Below are 22867 nucleotides of genomic sequence, written 5' to 3' on the forward strand. Positions count from 1 at the left end.
CAATAGGTAGTACCAACTGATTAGGATACGTGGGCAGAGGAGTGTATTGTGTGACAACCAAAGAAACAATATTTCAATATGGGCACCTAAGATGCCCAATTAATGGGGCCACCTTTTGTTTGCAACCGGAAGTCCCAACTAGGGGGGATAGAGTTAGTAGACATTCATAAAAGACAAGAAGTTGATGTGAATACAATGGAAGAAATAAAAGGGAAACTTAAAAATTATAAGGAAAACTATTTGATAAAAGTCAAGTTATTGCCCGAACATTTGATGAGAATAAAGGAGGAGTTAACTAAAACCTTTGCAACCTACCTAGAAGTTGAACAATATACCGCAGGAATAGCTAAGGAGATTAGCAATATTAAGGAGAGTGATTGGTGGGATGAAACTTGGGATTGGGGGACAAATGTACAGGTTCATCCATGGATAAGAATTGTTTCTCACGTTGCTGTAATCTTGATATTTTGTACTTTGATATACTTAACGTATGTTGTACTAATGCTCAAATGGTGGAAAATTGAAATGGAAAGGAAGTTAGATATGGAATTATATGTGTGGAAAACAGAACGATTGATTAACGAAAATGTCTGGTCAATCGATAAATAGCCATGAACCATGTAACTGTTGTAAACCATCCATGTACCATACACGGTTTGGAGGGTGATGATATTGCCTCTTCAGAAAAGGTGTATATGTGTGATCCATTTGCAGTACCCTTCCAATGGATCAAAGGGAGGGCTATAGCCAGAAAGGCTAAGCAAGCTGCAACATTCATTGAGCATGATGGTAAAGGATGTCAACATAGAAGTAGTGCGCAGGAATGGAATGTGCACTATCAGCAAAAGGGGAAGGGGTGGTTGATTGCAGGGAACAGAAGGTACTGGATGAATCAGCACAAATGAGAAACTAACTTAATCACAAGGAACAATGTAACAGATGTAACCTGTTTTACACTTATCGCTAAGTAAACGGATGACCACGACTCACATGAGCATGCGATTAAGAACGTTCTCAATGCTGGGTGCAACTGTATAAAAGAAGGAATTTCGGAGACATTGACAGCGAAGACCTGCAGGAACAACCCTTGCAAAGTGGATAAAAACAAAAAACTACTGCGGATGCTGGAAATCCAAAACAAAAACAGAATTACCTGGAAAAACTCAGCAGGTCTGGCAGCATCAGTGGAGAAGAAAAGAGTTGACGTTTCGAGTCCACATGACCCTTCAACAGAACTGAGTGTAGTTAGGAGAGGGGTGAAATATAAGCTGGTTTAAGGTGGGGGGCGGGGGGAGAGAAGTTGAGGGTGGGGTGGTTGTAGGGACAAGCAAGCAGTGATAGGAGCAAATAATCAAAAGATGTCAAAGTGGACCCTGAGTCAGGGACTCAGCGACAAGATCTACCGCCAAGCCAGAGACTGATCACCTCTCCTTGAACGGGTAGTATCGTTACATTCCAAACTGTGTACGCTTTTAGAGTTATTTTGGTAAAGCGCTTATAAGTAAATCTATGTGATATAATAAAGTCGACTTAAAACGAACTACTGGCAGTAAGACTTGTTTGTCCGTATGTCAGTTGTACTCAAAGACAGAGTCAACATTACCTTGTTTGCTTCTAGAACACCGGGGGCTCTAAATTTGGCAGTACCACCCTTTTTCTTTGAGGGGACATGTCTACATGGCCCTTAGAATCTCGCTTTTGAATGCCTCCCACTGGTCCGTCACTGATTTCCCTTCAAGCAGCTGTAAGCAGTCCACTTTTGCCAGTGCCTCTCAGCCTCGTAAAATTTGTCTCTTTCCAATTTAGAACTTTTATTCCTGTTCTTCCTTTATGCTTTTCCATAATTATGCTAAATCTAACTGTATTGTGGTCACTAATTCCAAAATAGTCACCCACTGCTACTTCAACCACTTGCCTGGCTTCATTGCCTGAGACTAAATCTAGAATTGTGCTCCCCTTGTTGGGCTTGTTATGTGCTGGCTAAAAAAGTTCTCTTGAACACAGTTCAAGAATGCGTGCCTTCCGTGCCTATTACACTGTAGTCACAACAATTGTGAATAATTCTTCATGCTCACATATCAGTTATTACTACCCTATTATATTGATACATTGCAATTGCATAATAAGTTTTTGATCTTTTGTCAACTGAACCTTTATACTTTCCTTTTGCAAATACTTAGCTAATTCACTTTTAAATAATATAGTCATGGCCGTCTCAATAACCACTTCTGCTGAATCATTCCACCTTTTCTTATCATGCAGATAACAACAGTGGCAGCACTTTCACCTTTCAGGATGTAGCCGTGTGTTCATGCCTCACAGCAGAGAATTGAGCACATAATCATGGCAGATTGATCATCGCAAGGCTGAGAGCGACTGTGATGTCAGAGGTGGTGTCTTTTAGCCGGGATGTTAAACTGAGGCCTCGTTTGTTCTCTTGGGTAGCCATAAAAGACCCTATGCTCTTATTTGAAGGACTGGAAAGTTTTCTCGGTGTCCTTTCTAATATTTATCCAGAACTGATATCACTAAACCAGAATACTTTGTCATGATCTCATTGGTGTGTGGGACATTATTGTGCACTAATTAGCTGCCATACTTCCCCTTATTATAACAGTGACTGGATTTGAAAAGTGCCACATTGTCTGTAAAGTGCTATATAAACTTATTTTGTTTTCAAACTACAATCCAAATTCTCAGGAATGAGAATTACATTTTTGTGAAAAGTTTGTTCTTGGAGTATGGGTGATGCTGGCAAGGTTGGATTTATTGCCCATTCCCTAGTTGTCTTGATGAGGTGTTGGTGGGCATGGTTCTTGAGCTTCTGAAATCTTTTTGGTTATGGTAATCCCACCATGGTGTTAGACTGGAGGGTATTGACACAAGACACAAGACTTAGGAGGAGGAGGAGGAGGGGGGCATTTGGCTCCTCGAGCCTGCTCTGCCATTCAATAAGATCATGGTTGATCTGATTGTGGCCTCAAACTCCACTTACCTGTCTGACCCCCTCTCCCCCCATGGTTGTGGTTGTTGGAGGTCAGTCATCTCAGCTCCAGGACATCACTGCTGGAGTTCCTCAGGGTAGTGTCCTAGGCCCAGCCATCTTCAGCTGCTCCATCAACGATCTCCCTTCCATCATTAGGTCAGAAGTGGGGATGTCGCTGATGATTACACAATGTTCAACACCATTCGCAACTCCTCAGATACTGAAGCAGTCCATGTCCAAATGCAGCAAGGCCTGGACAATGTCCAGGCTTGGGCTGACCAGTGGCAAGTAACATTCATGCCACACAAGTGTCAGAAAATGACCATCTCCAACAAGAGAGAATCCAACCATCGCCCCTTGATATTCAATGGCATTACCATCACTGAATCCCCTACTATCAACATCCTGGGGGCTTACCATTGACCAGAGACTGAACTGGACTAGCCATATAAATACTGTGGCTACAAGAGCAGGTCAGGGGCTAGGAATTGTGCGACGAGTAACTCACCTCCTGCCCCCTCAAAGCTTCCACCATCTACAAAGCACAAGTCAGGAATGTGATGAAATACTTCCCACTTGCCTGGATGAGTGCAGCTCCTACAACACTGAAGAAGCTGGACACTTCAGTCACTTCTTCAGTCCAGGACAAAGCAGTCCACATGATTGGCACCACATCCACAAACATTCACTCCCTCTACCTCCGACACACAGTGGTAGCAGTGTGTACCATCTATAAAGTGCACTGCAAGAATTCGCCAAGGCTCCTTAGACAGCTAAACCCACGACCACTACCACCTAGAAGGACAAGGGCAGCAGATACTTGGGAACAGCACCACCTGGAAGTTTCCCTCCAAGTCACTCACCATCCTGATTTGGAAATATATCACCGTTCCTTCACTGTCACTGGGTCAAAATCCTGGAACTCCCTTCCTAACAGCACTGTGGGTGTACCTACACCATTTGGACTGCAGTGGTTCAAGGAGGCAGCTCACCACCACCTTCTCAAGGGCAACTTGGGATGGGCAATAAATGCTGGCCTAGCCAGCGAAGCCCACATCCCGTGAATGAATTTTAAAAAAACTCTTGACTCCCTTGTCTATCAAAAATCTAACTCAACCTTGAATAAATTTAATGACCCTGCATCTACTGCTCTCTGGGGAAGAAAATTCCACAGATTTATGACCTCTTGAGAGAAGAAAATTCTCCTTACCTCAGTCTTAAATAGGAGACCCCTAATTTTTAAACTGTGTCCCCTAGTTCTAGACAGGGAAACATTCTCTCAGCTTCCATCCTGTCAAGTCCCCTCAGGGTCTTATATGTTTCAATAAGATCACCTCTCATTCCCCTAACCTCCAGTGGGTATAGGCCCAACCTTTTCTCAGAAGCTAACCTCGTCATCCCAGGTAAAAGCAAAATACTGCGGATGCTGGAAATCTAGAACAAAAACAAAAATACCTGGAAAAACTCAGCAGGTCTGACAGCATCTGCGGAGAGGGATACAGTTGACGTTTCAGGTCCGTATGACCCTTCATCACAACTAAGACATATAGAAATGAGATGAAATATAAGCTGGTAGAAGGGGGTGGGACAGGGGAGCTGGAACATTGCAGCAGGCCAAGACCCATTGCAAGCATGACCCAGACCTCCCTGTCACTTGCCATTTCAACACTGCACCCTGCTCTCATGACCACATGTCCGTCCTTGGCCTGCTGCAATGTTCCAGTGAAGCTCAACGCAAACTGGAGGAACAGCACCTGATCTTCCGACGAGGCACTTTACAGTCTTCCGGACTTAATATTGAGTTCAACAATTTCAGATCATGAACTCTCTCCTCCATCCCCACCCCCTTTCCAATCCAACTTTTTCCAATAATTTATAGTTTTTTTACAACTATATTTTTTTCTTTTTCCTCCTATTTTAAAATTTATTTCGATCCATTGTTTCATCTCCACCTTTTCAGCCCATTTCGATCCCTTCCCCCCACCCCACCCGCACTAGGGCCATCTGCCACTAGCTTGTCCTGCTTGCTTCCCTTAATGTCCCCATTAGCACATCGTTTAGATAATATCACCACCCCTTTGTCCTTTTGTCTATGACATCTTTGGCCGTCTCTTCTTGGCCTCCACCTATCACTGGCCCCCTATTGAGCTCTCCTGTCCCACCCCCTTCTACCAGCTTATGTTTCATCTAATTTCTATATGTCTAAGTTTTGATGAAGGGTAATACGGACTCGAAACGTCAACTGTATCCCTCTCCGCAGATGCTGTCAGACCTGCTGAGTTTTTCCAGGTATTTTTGTTTTTGTTCTCTTCATCCCAGGAATGAGTTGAGTGAGCCTTTCTGAACTGCTTCTAATGCAATTATATCCTTTCTTAAGTAAGGAGACCAAAACTGTACACAGTACTCCAGATGCGGTCTAAGGCCTTAGCTGTATACTTCTCTACTTTTATACTCCATTGCTGTACAATAAATGACAACATTCCATTTGACCTACTGATGGTGAAGGCAAAGTGTGTATCTTGCCTGATTGCCCAATACCAGATTTGAAATTGGTCAAACTTTGTGTCCATTTAAGTCATCCCCAGCAGTAACCTCTGAAATAGGTCCATTAGAATAAGAGGCTGCAGCCAGGGTGAAGTTAATGAGATCTCATACTGACAGTTTCATATTCCAAAGGAAGGGAATCTGGACCATTCTCAATTCAACAACAGAAAAAATCTCAACATCCAATTCCCTGGGGAAAAATGGCTGCCGTTGCTAAGGAAGTGGAGGCGCGCTGTACTTCCGGCGCTTTGCTATTGGTCGGTGGCCGGTGAGGGAGCGGGTGATTGACAGGAGCTCCCCGCCACCCCCCCCCCCCCCCCCCCCCTCCGGCTGCTTCCTCAGAGCCGGCAGCAGCTGCACGGTCTGTTGGAGAATGATGCCGGGTAAGGGAGCAGCATCTTTCCTCATCAAAGCCAGAGCTGCTTCAGATTGTGGACAAATTGTCCTTCAAGCAATGAGAATGATGGCGCGTAGCTTATTTCTCTTCATATGTTGACATGTCTGTCTTTATCTATTACAGGGTTTGGAGGCAATGCAAACGAAATGCAGTGGTGTTTCTCTCAGGTTAAAGGAACTATTGACGAGGATGTGTCAGAAGGTAAACCTTTTTTCCCCCTCCCCCCCCCCCCCCCAGAATAAATCTAAAATGTAATTTAATTACAGTCACAACTTCCCTGACAGTGCTGGTTGAAATAGGAGAGCGTTTGTGTGAGCTGATCCCCCCCCCCCCCCCGCCAATGCCATGTAGAACTGTAACCTTTTTGAATGGCAGCTTTGCATCCAAATTAGAAATCCCCCTTTCCTTCGCCGCACCCCATAAAATAATGAAAGACTTTCTTTTCGTTTGCATTCAAATTTTACAGTCGTATCACTGACGAGTAAGTGCTGCTGTGGCTAATTGCTTGTTTACAAATGTTATTGGTTGCAGAAAACAAAACTGTTTAATGCTTTAAAAAAAATAAATAGGAAGTGAACATGTGTCTAACTGTCAACACCAGACTCCCTTGACAGCATCCCTTGAACCTGTTCAGTGATAGGTTGTAAGAGCAAATAAGGTACTTAGTTTAGACAGCTACTGGTTAAGTATGTTCATATACTGGCGTGTGTATTGCATGCTGACTGAACTCTCGATTGTACAGTAGTAAACTGTTGACCTTAACTGTTAACCTAAGGGAAAATGTGTGCTTTTGGCCTGTAGGCATTTATGTACACTTTGTAGATTCTTGCTGTAAACCCAGGGTCAGCAGTCTGTGGATTTTGACTGCAGACCACAAAACCTGAGGGTTTCAGTGGTAACAGTGACTTGATTATAATGCCTCAGACTGCACCTGCTATAAAATGAAGGATGGTAGTTTTTTTTGTACTGTGGTAATTTAATGTGTGGCGGTGACTGTGCATATTGGGTTAAGAATAAATCATTTCCCAAATTATTTGCAAGCTTCAGCCTCAGGTTCTGGTGCTAGCATTGTCTGTTCTATTGTACAACTATAATGTCAATTATAATTGTGCACATATTGGGAGAAGGCTCACTGGGCTGTATGGTCTACTCCTCCTATTTCTTAAGTTTTTATGTTCTTATCCCTACAGCTTTTGAAGATTTTCTGAGGCCGGGGCCTCGCTGGTGATGCCAGACCGCCTGCCTGCATTATCTCACCCGAGATGGTCAATTCAGTGGTTGCCTCTGGGAGTACCATCTAATTAAGGGTGGCAGGCGGAACAGGCGCCTGCCTGGCCCGGTGGGAGGGTCCCCAATGATGTCCTGCTGACGGTCCAACCAAGAGAGTTGGGTTGCTGCTGCAGCAGGCAGGAGGACCCGAGAGTGCATTAAGATGGAGGTGCCCTGAGAAGTTGGGTAATGATTAAAATTATTTGTGGTTACAGCTGCCAGGACATCATTGTGATGGAGTCCCTGACTACAGGATGGCCTGCAGCCACTACTGTGGCCCTGTGGCAGAGGTGGCTCTGGGGTGGGAGGATAAATAAAAGAGGCCTCATTGGCCCAGTTTGGCCTGCTGCTGGGAGGATGCCTTTAGGGTCCCCCTCCCTCAGGCTTTATCCACAGTGTGGAGCCCATGTGCTGCTGGTAAGATCCTGGTGGTGCCCCTATTTTGATCCCGAGTGGCCAGTTAATTGCCACTAATTAGCTACTTACTGGTGCCTGGTGGATAGTCACTTCTGTATCTCACTGGTCCCTGGGTCAGCTGGAGACAGGAATATGTTGGCCGATTGGTGATTTTTTGGATTTCCCTCCACTGGTCTCATAAAATTCTCCCATAGTGTCATTATTGAAGCAAAATGCCCCACAGCAACTTACAGAGCACTGAGTGGTGATGAAAGAAGGTGTTGATCAAGAGAGGAGTTTTAAAGAGGCATCTGAAAAGAGGAGAAAGCGCAAGGAAAAGAGAGTGCTTCAGAGTTGGGACCAAAATGGTTGAAGGCTTTATGCCTAATGGTGGAAAAGGGAAAGGGGAGGCATTGTGCCAAGGAGGAATGTGATCGGAAAAGGAAAGTGCAAGAAGACATATGGAGCTGGAAGAAGGAGGGTGGGAGGGATTGGTGAGGCTATGGATAGGTCTGTAGAGGAGGACAAGGATTTTGAATTCAGTGGGCCGGGTATGGGGAAGCGGGGGAGGTTAGTCAGGCCCAGAGTTAATGGTACTTTGTGGGGTGTGGTCTGTGGAGTGTTGGACATTTTACCCAGGCTGGAATTTGGGAGAACGCGAGAAGAATGTTAGGACCTGCCAAAGGCACAGATAGAGTTTTCCCAATCAGTGGGATGAAGTAGGTGTGTAAGCAGACAATGTTGTGGAAGTCAGCAGTCTAGATGGTAACTGAGATATGTGATTTTGAGCTGAGCTTGGGGACCAAACATGACCGAGGTGGCGTATAGTAAACAATGGCACCAATTAGAATAGTGCAAAATAAAGCATTTAATTCCCCACCTCATGTCGATAAATTAACACAGTTCAGCACACTTAGGATTTTATTCGCTAATTAAAAAATATACTTAGTCCTCTTTCCTCACCAGACAGAAGACTACAATTTAAAATATACTGTTAAATCTTGATGGCTTTAGAGAGGGTAGTTGTGAAATTTGTGAAACAAGAGGTTTAATCAAATTCATTAAGTTCTGGAATTTTCTTGACCAAGTCGCATGAAACAAGGAAATGATTTTCATTTATATAGCGGCTTTCACAACTTTGAGATGTTTCAAAGCACAGGAAAAGTGACTGCCAAATTGAACATGGCATAGCAAGATCCCACTAACAGCAATGTGACAATGACCACTTAATTTGGTCTAGCGAACTTGGCTGAAAGATAAAAATTGGCCAGAAGACCCTGAATAATTTGCCTGCTGTTCTTTGAAATAATGCCACAGGATATTTTGTTTCTATCTGAGAGGGAAGATGGGCCTTGGTTTAAAGTCCCATCCAAAAAACAGTACCTCCAACAATGCAACACTTCCTAACTACTGCACCAGAGTGTCAGTTCACATTTTGTATTGTAGCCTCTGAATTGTAACTATAATTTATGGAAATAGTATTATGTTTTAAACTTGACTTGACTGCATTCACCCTGCTGATTGTTATTGTTTCATAGCCTTTGGTGCTGGTTCATTTGTAGCTGCTTCATTGTCCAGTTGGAACAGATTGCACATTGACTCTTCAGTAACCTTTTGGGCTCATGGAACACCATATTTTTCTTAGTTTATTCAAAGAATAATCTGATATTGAAAGGTATGCTGGCTAGAAAGGAGGCCTGATAGTGGAGACGGCTAAGTTTTACCCCTGTGCAATGCTTGTCTCAGCAATCGGCAAAGCCATCAATTGCTGGAGGATTGTGAAGAATGAAATCAAAGAGAGTGCCAAGGATTGCAAATTTGACGTTTCTTTTAGTTTTTAGGAGTGAGTTAGCTCAGAATAGACGTTGTTTGTAAACAAAATGAATGAAACTTGACCAGTTTGGCACTGAGCTTGTAACACTGTACTCAGATGTGCATCCAAAATGGCAGAACTGTAATTTAAAAAATGCTTGACTAATCATGTTATGTACTTTCCTGCTTAATGAGGCATCAGAGTGGAACATTTACCAGGTTTGTATCTTGTGGGTTCTTCCAGAGAGAAATTTAAGGGAAGTTGTTGAAATGATGGCCTGTCTTCACTTGGTAGTTAACTCGATTATCTCCTGTCATGGTTGGAGGACAGCAAATATTATCATGAAATGGCTTGAGTGGCAGGTGGGCTACAGTCTGGAAACTTCTAAATTGTTAGGAGGCTATGAAAAGGCACTCTTTTTAAATATAAACAGAAAATGCTGGAAAACTCAGCGGGTCTGGCAGCATCTGTGGAGAGAGAAACAGAGTTAACGTTTTGAGTCCAATGTGACCCTCTTCTTCGGGATCTTTTAAATCTTGTTTTAAATCACTTGAATCACTAAATCGCTTGAAATGTTCAGCAGGTTTTCGCATTTCAGGTTAGTGATCTTTTATCAGAACGTGTTGCTAACATTGCATTTTAGAATGTTCTTTGATTACCAGTGAGGATGCCTCCAATGTGCTTTCCTTACACATATTGTCTTTGGTTATACATTTAAGCCAGTTGCTAAAAGTGTGTTGAGAAATGGTTGTTAAAGATCTAATTTCCTAAACTTGCAGGTTCTGTGTAGTTTCTAATTAATATATCTCGTCGTCTGTCTTTCCAGCTAGTGTATGATGTGCATGTGTGATGATCTGCCTCTCATCTGGATTTGGACTCGGCAAAAAAAAACTAATGACACTGTGGTGAGATTACAGTATCCTAGGTGGAGGAGAAGATCAGACTTATAGGAAGGAATCAATGCAGTATGAGAGCTGGGGAGGGAGTTGGCAGTCTAGTAAGACAGGTGAAATGAGTGTGTCTACGCATGTGGTGTATTGTATACCTAAAATAAACCACTTGATACACTTTACAAATAAGATTGCTGCCAAATACCATGGAAACATATTTGCTTTTAAAACTGATTTTTTTTTTTCCCACTCTCTCGGAGTGATGGTGTGTGCTGAATTTTAAACAAAACAAACTGGAAAAAATGAACAAAGAGTCCTGAAAATTGAATCTCAGACTGTCACCCCACCGTGTTATCACCGGGAATGCATAACATAAGGCTCTGTGCGTGGTACTTCGGTGTCCTAGGATGACTCATACTCAAGCTATTAAAGCATGGAGTTGAGTAGGCTAGAATATGTTATGGAGCAGTTTGACTCACACGCAAATAGTATAATTTTCTCTTAAGCAATTGTTCAACTGATGTGTTAAAGCTCCATATGAGAAATATAACTGCTTAAAACGTTTCTTGAGAGAGCTTTGTATGAAATTGCCATATATGAAATCTAATTAAACAGTATTTCTTGTTTTTAATAAATATTTGTTGCATTGTTGTATCCTTCCCCACTAATGGCGTCCAAGCCATTAGCTGCCTAGGCCCTAAGCTCTGGAATGATTGCTAACCCTCTGCATTCCTCCCCTGTTACAGCGCTCCTTAAAACTTACATTTTTGACCAAGCTTTTGGTCATCTGGCTTAATGTCTCCTCTTTTGACTTTTCATCTTTTAAAAAAATTTTGTCTGTTTGTGTGAAGTGCTTTGGGATGTTCTATTGTATTAAAATGGTGATATAAATGCAAGTTGTTATTGTTGGGTGGTATTTAATGGAGGCGAAAGGGGTTCCTGTTGGCTGGGGAGCCAGTGAGAGTTCTGCAACGCCTGCTTTCGGGGAGGTCCCCTGCCAAATTAAGTGCCAATCAGGCACTTAACTGGGCAACGCCAGCCTTCCCCAGGATCAAGCACCTGGAGAGATGCAAATGCCATCTCCCCCCAAAAGCTGCTGGCCAATCAGAGGCAGGCAACAGTGTATTGCTTGGCAGTGGGAGCTGCCTGCAATGCCCCCATCCACCAGGATCGCTGAGAGAGACCCAGGCCACGGCTGAGTGATGGTGGGATGAGGGTCACAAGTGGGCAAGCAGGACAAGTGGATCACAGCAGGAAACCCACTTCCTGATGCTGGCTCTCTTGATCAGGCACTGAATGTATTTGAATGAGGGAGTCCCTCCCCTCCATCCTCCGAAGCCCACAGCACCCCAACTATGTTTGCTTTCTGGGCTTCCCATGTGGCAAGTTTCCCAGCTCACTACTGGGCAAATACCAGTGGTGGTGGGATGAAGCCCACAAGTGAACTTTAATTGCCCACTTAAGAGCCTCAATTGGCAGTGGGGCAGGCAGGCATCCATGAGCTTTTCTGCCATGAACTTAATCAGGACAGGGGTGGAAAAGCAGTGGGGTGCCCACCTGTCACTATCCTGCCCAACTTAACTGCCCTCCCACCACCAAACTCACTTTGGGGGAGGGCATTAAATTATGCCATTGTCATGGTGTTTGTTGGAGGTTTATTGTTTATAGGGGAGATGGTGTAGTGGTAATGCCACTGGACTAGTAACCTAGTGACCCAGGCTAATGCTCTGGGGACATGAGTTCAAATCCCACCATGGCAGTTGGTGGAATTTGAATTCAGTTAATAAACCTTGAGTATAAAGCTAGTCTCAGTCATGGTGACCATGACGACTATCATCGATTGTTGTAAAAACTCATCTGGCTCACTGATGCCCTTTTAAGGATGCCCTTTTAAGGAAGGAAATCTGCCATCATTACCTGGTCTGGCCTACATGTGACTCTAGACCCACAGCAATGTGGTTGACTCTTAACTGCCCTCTGAAATGGCCTCGCAAGTCACCCAGTTCAAGAGCTGTTAGGGATGGGCAACAAATGCTGCCCTTGGAAGTGACACCCACATCCCATGAAAGAAAAAATAATTAAATCTTTTGACTCTGCACAGCTTGTTTACTTTGAAACCAAACATTACTTTGTAAAGTAATCGTTCATATGCTATTTTTATTTGCTACCCTATATAAAGAAAGGACATGGATCTATACTCAAACAAAATATTTGCAGGGCTATGAGGGAAGAGAAAGAGGAAGGGACTAATTGGATAGCTCTTTGAAAGAACCGGCGCATGCATGATGGGCTAAATGGCCTCATTCAGCTATGCAAATTTCTATTTAGGGAAGTGACAGAAGGTGCTGTCATTAAGTAGCAGGAGCAGCATGTCATGTTGTATTTTTCTGTAATTCACAGCTATTTTGCTGAGACTTTTGCTCATGCACGTGTTTTAATTGGCTCATTTCTTTAAAAGGAAACTTTTAAGTTGTGTGGTGAAACCCTGCCAGTGATGCAGAGAAAAGATACAGCTGGAACCACATGAGCACAAGAGTAGTGAATGAGCAAGCCACTGGTCGCTGATGATGCAATTCAGGTGCCTCGACAGATCATGGGGTGCCCATCAACCAACATACTCTAATTTTTTCTTCTGTAGTCTGTGAGCCCCCTAAAACTGATGTGGTGCTGATGACTGCAAGTGCTGCCCGAAGCAGGGTAGGCAAACAGACCTTGAAGTCCTGAGCAAAGTGCAGGTCGCCAGGTGCATGTCACTTATGTACAGTTGTGAAACACATCAGCATGCAATTGTGCCAACATACCCGGATTATCCAACTTGGGGAATGATTCTGGTGAGCAGGGCTTATAATGAGATGCTAAAGTATTGAAATTAGGTTCCCGACGTGTGGCGGTGGGAAATGCAGCCCGCCATTGACAGGTGTGCAGGTGCTTTTATTTATTTTTTGGGTGATCATGCACATGCAGTAAGTTAAGCTGACTTGTGTGCAGCCTGTGTGTGAACTCTTTAAGGCCTGTTTGGCTTGGAAGTACCATTGGCATCAACTATTCACCATATTTAGCATTGACTTAGATGATGGGATAGAAAGCCACGTATCTAAATTTGCCAATAGCACAAAGTTAGGCGGCATTGTAAGCAGTGTAGGTGAAATACAAATGTTAAAGAGATATTTGTGGATTAAGTGAATGTGAAAAGCTGTGATAAATGGATTTCAATATGAACAAGTGAGGTCACCCATTCTGGATGTAAAAAAGGGTAAGACAGGGCACTTTCTAAATGCTGAAAAGCTAGAAGTATAAGAGGTCCAAAGAGACTTGGCGGGGGTCCATGTACGTGGATCATTAAAATGCCATGTGTAGGTATGTAAAATAATCAAAAAAGCTAATAGAATGAAGGCCTTATACACCTAGAGGACTAGAATATAAGGAGGTAAAAGCCATGCTTCAGCTGTGGCTAGACCGTACGTAGAGCACTGTGAGCAGTTATGGGCACAACATATTGGCCGTGGAGAGAGTGCAACATAGGTTTAGCAGAACGATGTCTGGTCTTCAACAGTTAAATTGTGAGAAGAGATTACACAATTTATGCTGCATTCTCGGGAATTTGGGAGGTTAAGACTGGTTTGATACAAGTTTTCAAGGCATCATGGGGAACAGAGAATAAATAGAAGCCATTTCTGCTGGTTGAGGAGTTTAGGACAAGGAGGCAGCATCTTAAAAATGTCATGGACAGAATTTATGTACTCTCTTACCATGATCAGTATGTTTTGTATGAAAAGAGGTATGCCTTTTCTTACCTTGTTTGAGTGTGCATCCCAACTAAATTATTCAGTTGCAAGCTTTTGTGAGTTAAACCCAGAATTCAACACAATGTCAGACATGCTCGTTCTCTCTCACAGACAAAGATTAGATACAGATAAAGATCATGTACTTCTACAGATTACGTTTATCTCGGGCCAGAATATTCCAGTCCTGTTGGCATCAGGCGTCATGGCAGACGGCGGCAGGGGTGGTGGCGTGCGGGGAAGGAAATGACAATATGACAAGAAGGCTAAAAATTCATGCCGTCGCGAAACCAGTTTGTGATAGTCTGCTCCACGTGTCAACCTGTCAATGGTGGGCCACATTTCTGGCCACCACACGTTGGCAACCTAGTTTCAATACTTTAGAATCTCATTATAAGCCCCGCTGTCCAGAATCATTCCCCAAGTTGGATAATCTGGGCATGTTGGCGCGATTGCATGCTGACGTGTTTCACAACTGTACATAAGGGATGTGCACCTGGCGACCTGTGCTTTGCTCGGGACTTCAAGGTCTGTTTGCCTAACCTTCGGGCAGTGCTTGCAGTCATCAGTGCCAGGCTTCGCAGGCAGCACCACATCAGGGCACTCACAGGCAGATCTCTACTTACCAGACCCGCTGTAAGGCTTTTCAATGGTTGCAGGGCTAGGGCTTGCTTGGGGAAGGAGGCTTCAGGCAAGAGAAGAGGCTGCAGGACAAGGGCTGTACTGGGGAATGGGGGTGTCCCAAGGTGTGTATGGAGGCACGTGCTGATCTGTGCAAGTGGCCTCAAGATGGCGAGGCAGTCTCCAGAGGAGATGAGGCAGATAGAGATGTGAGGGTGCATGTGGGAGAGTGAGTAGTAATGTCCCTTGAATGGGAATCGGGGGGAAAACTCTGGTTGGAGTCATTCCTAGCACAAAGGAAGATGGTTGTGCTTGTTAGAGGTCAGTCATCTCAGTTCCAGGACATCACTGTAGGAGTTCCTCAGAGTAGTGTCTAGGCCCAACCGTCTTCAGCTGCTTCATCAATAACCTTCCTTCCATCATAAGGTCAGAAGTGGGGATGATTTTGTTCAGCACCATTCGTGACTCTTCAGATCCTGAACCAGTCCATGTCCAAATGCAGCAATACCTGGATAATATCCAGGCTTGGGCTGAAAAGTGGCTAGTAACATTGGTGCCACACAAATGCCAGGCAATGACCATCTCCAACAAGAGAGAATCCAACCATTGCTCCTTGAAATTCAGTGGCACTACCATCGTTGAATCCCCCACTATCAACATCCTGGGGGTTACCATTGACCAGAAACTGAACTGGACTAGCCATATAAATACTGTGGCTACAAGAGCAGGTCAAAGGCTAGAAATCCTGTGGCGAATAACTCATCTCCTGAATCCTCAAAACCTGTCCACCATCAACAAGGCACAAGTCAGGAGTGTGATGGAATGCTCTCCAGTTGCCTGGATGATTGCAGCTCCAAAAACACTCAAGAAGCTTGACACCATCCAGGACAAAGCCCGCTTGTTTGGCACCCCATCCACAAACATTCAGTCCCTGCACCACAGATGCACAGTTGCAGCAGTGTGTCCCATCTACAAGATGCACTGCAGGAACTCACCAAGTTTCCCTAGACAGCACCTGCCAAACCCATGACCACTACCATCTAGAAGGACAAGGGCAGCAGACACATGGGAACACCACCACCTGGAAATTCCCCTCCAAGCCACTCACCATTGGAATATATCACTGTTCCTTCACTATTAATGGATCAAAGTCCTGGAAATCCCTCTCTAACAGCACTGAGGGTGTATTTACACCACATGGACTACAGTGGTTCAAGAAGGCAGCTCACTACCACCTTCTCAGGAGCCATTAGGAATAGGCAATAAATGCTGGCCTAACCAGCAATGCCCACATCCCATGAAAGTATAATAAAAAAGCTGACAGTGAGTGAGATGCCAGTGAATGTGTGATGGTCTTGTTAGTGTGTGAGTTTAGAGTGATAAGATGGTTGCCTTATCCTGGCAGCAGTGATGAGATCATTCATCTGTTTTCTGCACTGGATGGTTGATCTCTTGTGTGCAGCATTGGGACTGACCACCTCTGCCACTTCCAGCGGGGATAGAGGACATCGTGGCAGGCCTCCACAGCATCCAGAAGGCAACCCAGGGATGCATCACTGAATCAGGGTACTGCACTCTTCTTGGTTTTTGGGACCATGTCTTGACCAGAGCAGTACTGAGCTACAAGCATTGAGAAGTGTGCGCATGGCTACAGTTTAAATATGGCGCCATGCGTGAAGAAGCGGCGAACTGACTGCCAAAGTGGAGGCGGCCCACTAGCAAGACGGCGTGTTTCCTGCGGCTGCATAATTGATGAGGCGGAATGGAACGATATGGTGTGAAAACCTGCCATTGCAGCCGGTGGGTAAAATAACTTATTTTCCTGCCCGCTATCACACTTAGTGCAAATCTGGGACAATTCCACCCTCAGTCTCTGGTTCACGATCTTTGGTCTCCAGTATGGCTGGCCTCTGCCCTTGTGAATGGATTTGATGATTTAAAGTTGGAATGAGGGTCTTGTAAAGTGAAAGGTTCACTGCAGGCTGAGAGGTTTCTTGTAGTTGAATGTCCAGGAGGTTGGTTCTGAGGTGAACTTGAACTGGAACAGGTTATGTACTCCAGCTGCCGGATGTCTTGTAGCTTGTTTTCGAGTCTGGTTTAGGGTCTGGCTGATTTGATAGTTCAGTGGCTTTGGTGAAACTGCCTGCACACAGCTCCTAGCTGATATAGCTGATATTTTAAACAGACAATGACAACATTATTGCCTCCATTTGGCTTTCCCAAGTTCAAAGTGTTTTCCAAATAAGATGGGGTATTCATGTTGATTGCATATCCTGGGTTGTGGGTTAACACCTCTGAGGGTTTGAGACAGTCAGTGTCTTTGTTTTAGAATATCCCATTCAAATCAGATAACGCCTTTCTGATTGGTTTTGGGGAAAGGCATCAACTCGTGTCAGTCTGGAATGTTCTTTTGGATCTCTCTCGAGACGGGTGTGGTTCTAATCCACAAAAGAACTCCGGTGACCTTGGGCGACCATCTTTTCCAGCCTTTTTTTGTGTCTAGTTTTAGAGAAAAAAATTCATTTGAAGTTCAGGATATGACATTTTGGTACTCGGCATGACAAAAGTTAGAGCCAGGCCTTTCAGGACTTCTATACACAAAGGATGGTAACGGTTTTGAACTATCTTCCACAAACTTGAGCTCCCAAACTGCCCATGCCCCTAGCCAAGCTGTTCCAACGCAGCTACAACGTGGCATCGACCCGGCAATGTGGAAAATTGCCCGCATATTTCCTGTCCACAAAAAGCAGGACAGATCCAAACCAGCCAATTACTGCCCCATCAATCTGCTCTTGATCATCAGTAAAGTGATGGAAAGTGTGGTCGACAGTGTTATCAAGCAGCACTTAATCAGCAATAACCAGCTCAGTGATGCTCAGCTTAGGTTCCGCCAGAGCTACAAGGCTCCTGGCCTCATTACAGCCTTGGTCCAGACATGGACAAAAGAGCTGAACTCCAGAAGTGAGGCGAGGGTGACTGGCCTTGACATCAAGGCAGCATTTGACCAAGTGTGGAATGGTATGACCAGGTGAGAAGGTGTGAACTAACTCCCCTCTATTCAACCTCCTTAGTTGATGACAAGAAAGGTTTAAGTTTCTTTTTTTTTGAGATATTCCTTTTTCAAAGCAGAATTTATTTAACTATTTAAGCTGTGAGCAATAAGGAACCAATCAAACAAAGTTTTCTTGAGTCAAAGAAAGGGCAAATTTATTAACCACTAAAACCTGAGTAAAATAATAAACACGTGACTTCAAGCATTTGGCCCTCGTAATAATTTGGGTGCATGTGTACACATACTTTTTTAAAAAAAAAAAGTTAAGTGTCCTTTGATTGTCCTTGAGGTGTAGATTTTAAATGCTGTGGCTGATTTGGGTTAGCTGGTTTCTTGGATACGGTCAGATGTAGAAGATGTTGCATTTATTATGAGAGCTCAGTTCACTGGTAGGTTTCTGGTAGAGTTGTTCTTCTCAAACCAGGCAACTTGCTTATTCCCAAAAGAGAGGGTGAGAGCACAGCCATCTGCCTGTTTCCTCTGCTGAAGACTTTCTTGACACCAAGTGTCACTTGCAATCTCCCTTTAATGGCTAGGCAGCCATGCCTTGAAATACTTCAACCATTGTGTATTTCCAGTAGGTTTTGGATGCGTTTGTCTTTGGTACGCGTTGTTTCAATATCCAGTACTTTGCATTTTTAATATCTGTTCCTGAGAGTTATGAATTTCAATGGGTATCTGGATTATAGGAAATGTCTCTCATCATATTCTGACGGTGATTTGATTGTTTCTCACCTTCACCCTGGAATGTGGCCGTGCAGTTTTAAGCATTTGCTCTGTTCAAATTGCAAAATTTCCAGCCAGTTGAAAGTTGAAAAATTATATATTCGAAAAAATAAAGGGGCACGGACTCCTGACACATAGATTAGGATCATAAAATGATTCCAGCACAGAAGGTCAAGGAGCCCTAGCAAAACTGCAGTCAATGGGAATTGGAGAGAAACCTCTCCACTTGTTGAAGTCATACCTAGCACAAAGAAAGATGGTTGTGGTTGTTGGAGGTCAATCATCTTAGTTCTGGGACATCGCTGCATGAGTTCCTCAGGGTAGTGTCCTAGGCCCCAACCATCTTCAGCCGCTTCATCAATGACGTTCCTTCCATCATAAGGTCAGAAATAGGGATATCCACTGATTGCACCATTTGTGACTCCTCAGATACTGAAGCAGTCTTTATCCATATGCAGCAAGACCTGGACAATATTCAGGCCTGGGCTGATGTGTGGCACAAATGTTACTTACCATTTAAGTGCCAGGCAATCACCATCACCAACAAGAAAGAACCTAACCACCTTCCCTTGATATTCAATGGCATTGCCATTGCTGAATCCCCCTGGGAGTTACCATTGACCAGAAACTGACTGGACCAGACATGTAAATACTGTGGCTACAATAGCAGGTCAGAGGCTGGGAATTCTGCACTGAGTAACTCACGTCCTGAATCCCCAGATCCTGTCCTCCATCTACAAGGCACAAGTCAGGAGTTTGATGGAATACTCTGCACTTGCCTGGATGAGTGCAGCTGCAACTGCAGAAGCTCGACGTCATCCAGGACAAAGCAGCCAGCTTGAATGGCACCGTCCCCACCGCCTTAAACATTCAGTCCTTCCACCACCAATGCACAGTGGCAGGAGTGTGTACCATCTACAGATGCACTGCAGCAACTCACCAAGACGAATTCGAAAGCACCTTCCAAACCTGCAACCTCTACCACCAGGAATGACAAGGGCATAGATGCATGGGAACACCACCTGCAAGTTCCCCTCCAAGTCACACACCATCCTGATTTGGAAATATATCGTCATGCTTCACTGTCACTAGTTTAAAAACCTGGAGCTCTGCCCCCACCCAACAGCACTGTGGGAGTACCTACACCACATGGACTGCAGTGGTTCAAGAAGGCAGAAGGGCAATTCAGGATGGGCAATAAATTCTGGCCTAGCCAGCAATACCCACATCCCATGAACAAATGGAAAAAAAACAGCAATTGATGCTGGATCGATTGGATGGCGTTAGGTTACAGATCAATCAGTCATGGTCTCACTGAATGACAAATGGCCTAAGTATTCCTATTGCTATGTTCTGAAGTACAGGAATTTTCCAAGTATTCCTGACAATGTTTATCAGAAAACCTACAACACTGAAAGAGATTATCTGGACATCTGTTAGTAGTGCCTTACCATGCACAAATTGGCTGCCATATTTGTCTACATTACAATAGACGTTACATTTCCAGGGTATTTAATTGTGGCACTGTGCTTTGGGAGATCCTAAGGACAATGAAAGGCACAATATAGATGCAAGCTCTTTCTTTAGATTTCACTACACAATATACATGTACTCTTGCTTATCCTATAATTTCCCTTCTCTGGGAAGTGTTGGCGCAGGCGTTTGGCTGGAGGGTGCTGAGTTCCTCCTCTATTTTGGCAGCAGATCAAGGTTCCATTGGATTGGATAAAATAATTCATTTAATGGAAATTGGAGGATGATCTAACGAGGATGAAGATCAAGAAACAGAATCAGTCACAATATCAAGAAAGCTTTGAAACACCAAATTATCTTAATTTTGCATGTTTTCAAATGAGAATATTTATGTCAGAAGCATGTCATCTTGCCCTCGGTTTAATTTTATTCTGATGATTACATGAAACAGGTGAGCGCATCTATTATAGGCTGTGTTCAAGTGTAATTGTTTTTGCTCATCTATTTATTTATTTGTACCTCAGTATCTAATCAAATATTTTCAGTTTACATAGGCTGAGTAATACAATAAATTTTAATAACTATGTAAATGGTTTATCCATCTCTAAATAGATTAACCTTTTCTCCAGTGCTTCAGTTTGTTAATGCACTCCAGAAAACTCTGGACAGTGCATTGGCTGGTGTATTGTTAAGTTGTAGATTGAGCTTTATTCTTTCTTTTATGATTGTCACCTCCAAGGCGGTAAGGATGAATTGCGCAAGGGTAATTGAGTGAAAAATTATCTAAAAACCATAGGTCTGAATTTTGCATTCGTCAAGCGCACACGATCAGTGGGCCCCCGACCACTATTTCATGCTGGCTGGCCAATTAACAGCCAGCCAGCGTGAAGCGCGCCCTGAGAGAGAGGCTCAGCACTGCCGGTGGGGGTGGGAAGAGGGTGGGCACTGACATCACCACAGATACGTGTAAGCGCTTCCATCAAGCTCCCTGAAGGCAGACAGCTGCCTCAGGGAGCTGCAGACCTGCAAATAATAAAAGAAAGCACAAAAGTACTGCAAAAAAAAAATGTCCATTACAATCAAGCACCTGATAGCAACCTCATAAAACTGTCGTCCCCAGATATTTGTTTACATTTTATATCCTAACAGAGATTTCATCCTGCCCTTGGGTGAGAAAATGATTAAAACATGAATTCCGCCCACCCGTATTGCCTGTGCGACAAGCTAAAAATTGCAGGGGAAATGTAAAATTGCGGTCAATAGGCTTTTTAATGACCTTCATTGGCCCCTTAATTGTCGGTGGGCGCTACTCCGACTCCGACTCCCATGCATGTCCGTCAACCTCAATATTGCACGCATGTGCGCTGACGTCAGGACGCACGTCCGATGTCTTTTCGTGCGTTCAGGTTGGGCGCGCGTCCAACCTTGGAATGCAAGATTCAGGCTTCACAACAGGATTCATAGACTGTTATAGCACAGGAGGAGGACATTTGGCGCATTGCACCTGCTCTTACCCCATAGTCCTACACGTGTCTGCTTTTCAAGTATATATCTAATTCCCTTTTTGAAGGTTACTGTTGAATCATCTTCCACCAGAATTTCAGGCAATAAATTCCAGATCATAACAACTTACTGTATAAAAAATTGCTTAATTTCCCCCTGGTTCTTTTGGCAATTATCTTAAGTTTATTGGCCGCCTTGCCAGTGGAAATGGTTTCTCTCTATCTTAACTCATGATTTTGAGCATGTTTATTAAATTCTCCCCTTAACTGTCTCATCTGTCAATACTCCAGCTGAGGTTTAACCAGTAATTTTCTAAAAAGTTGATATAACTTCCTTGTTTTTTTTGTACTCAATGCCTCTATTTATAAAGCCCAGGACTCTATGCTTTTTAACATCAACTTGTATTATCAACTTTGTTCACATATTTGTATCTGTGAATCCGCAGGTCTCTCTTTTCCAATCTCTTGGCATTTCTTCGCCGACAAAGATTTTTAGGAAGGTTGCTTTCTCCGTTTCAATGGGAGTTGCTCTTTTTAATTTGGTATACTGTCACATGGTGTATTTACCTTTTGAGGAGTTCTGGTATACAACAATGGAATCAATTGTAATAGGCTAATGGACAACTTCTGTTTTCTGTTCAGTGCTAGAGTATAAAAACACATGAACATAAAAAAGAGGAGCACAAGTAGTTAATTTGGCCCTTCAAGCTTGTTCTGCCATTCAACAAATCATGGCTAATCTTCTATTTCAACTCCACCCTCCTGTATTATCCCCAGTACCCAAAAATTAATCTATCTCAGTCTTGAATATACTCCATGACTGAGAATCCACATCTGCCTGAGTTAGAAAATTCCAAACATTCACAACCCTTTGAGTGAAAACATTTCTTCTCATCTCAGTCTTAAATGGTTGACGCCTTATGCTTGAGACTTTGACCCTGTGTTCTAGGTTTTCCAGCCAGGTGAAACATTTAATCATCCTGTCAAGCCCCTTAAGAATTTTATGTTTCAATTAGATCACTTTTCATTCTTCTAAACTCCAGGGAATAAAGGCCTAGTGTACATGATCTCTCCTCATAGGACAATTTGCTCATCAGAGGAACCAGTTTAGTGAATCTTTGTTGTACTGCCTCTAGGGCAAGTATGTCCTTCCTTGGATAAGGAGACCAAAACAGCACATAGTACTCCTTGTGTGGCCTCACCAATACCCTGCAGTAAAACTTCTTTACTTTTATACAGTACTCCAATTCCTTTGTAACAAAAGCTAACAAACCATTTGCCTTTCTAATTGCTAACTACACCCATAGCTTTCTGTAATTTATGGACACCCAAGTCCCTCTGAATGCAAACATTTCCCAGTCTCAGCATTCAAAAAATATTTTGCTTTTTATTTTGCCTACCAAAAGTGGATAACTT

At 43.6% G+C, this 22867-nt stretch overlaps 1 protein-coding gene across 1 annotated transcript in view; it reads left to right on the top strand.

Annotated features, from left to right (window-relative positions):
• Positions 1-5847: 5847 nt before the first annotated feature.
• The window catches only part of ppp2r2bb (protein phosphatase 2, regulatory subunit B, beta b), a 582393-nt gene continuing 565373 nt past the window's right edge, over positions 5848-22867 (top strand). Inside the window, exons 1-2 of the mRNA XM_078550517.1 lie at positions 5848-5913; positions 6051-6128. Coding sequence (XP_078406643.1) covers positions 5904-5913; positions 6051-6128 — 88 coding nt within the window. The 5' untranslated portion in view covers positions 5848-5903. The remainder of the gene's footprint in view (positions 5914-6050; positions 6129-22867) is intronic.

Source organism: Cetorhinus maximus, chromosome 10 (genome assembly GCF_964194155.1).
Source record: "Cetorhinus maximus chromosome 10, sCetMax3.hap1.1, whole genome shotgun sequence".
Taxonomy (NCBI): domain Eukaryota; kingdom Metazoa; phylum Chordata; class Chondrichthyes; order Lamniformes; family Cetorhinidae; genus Cetorhinus; species Cetorhinus maximus.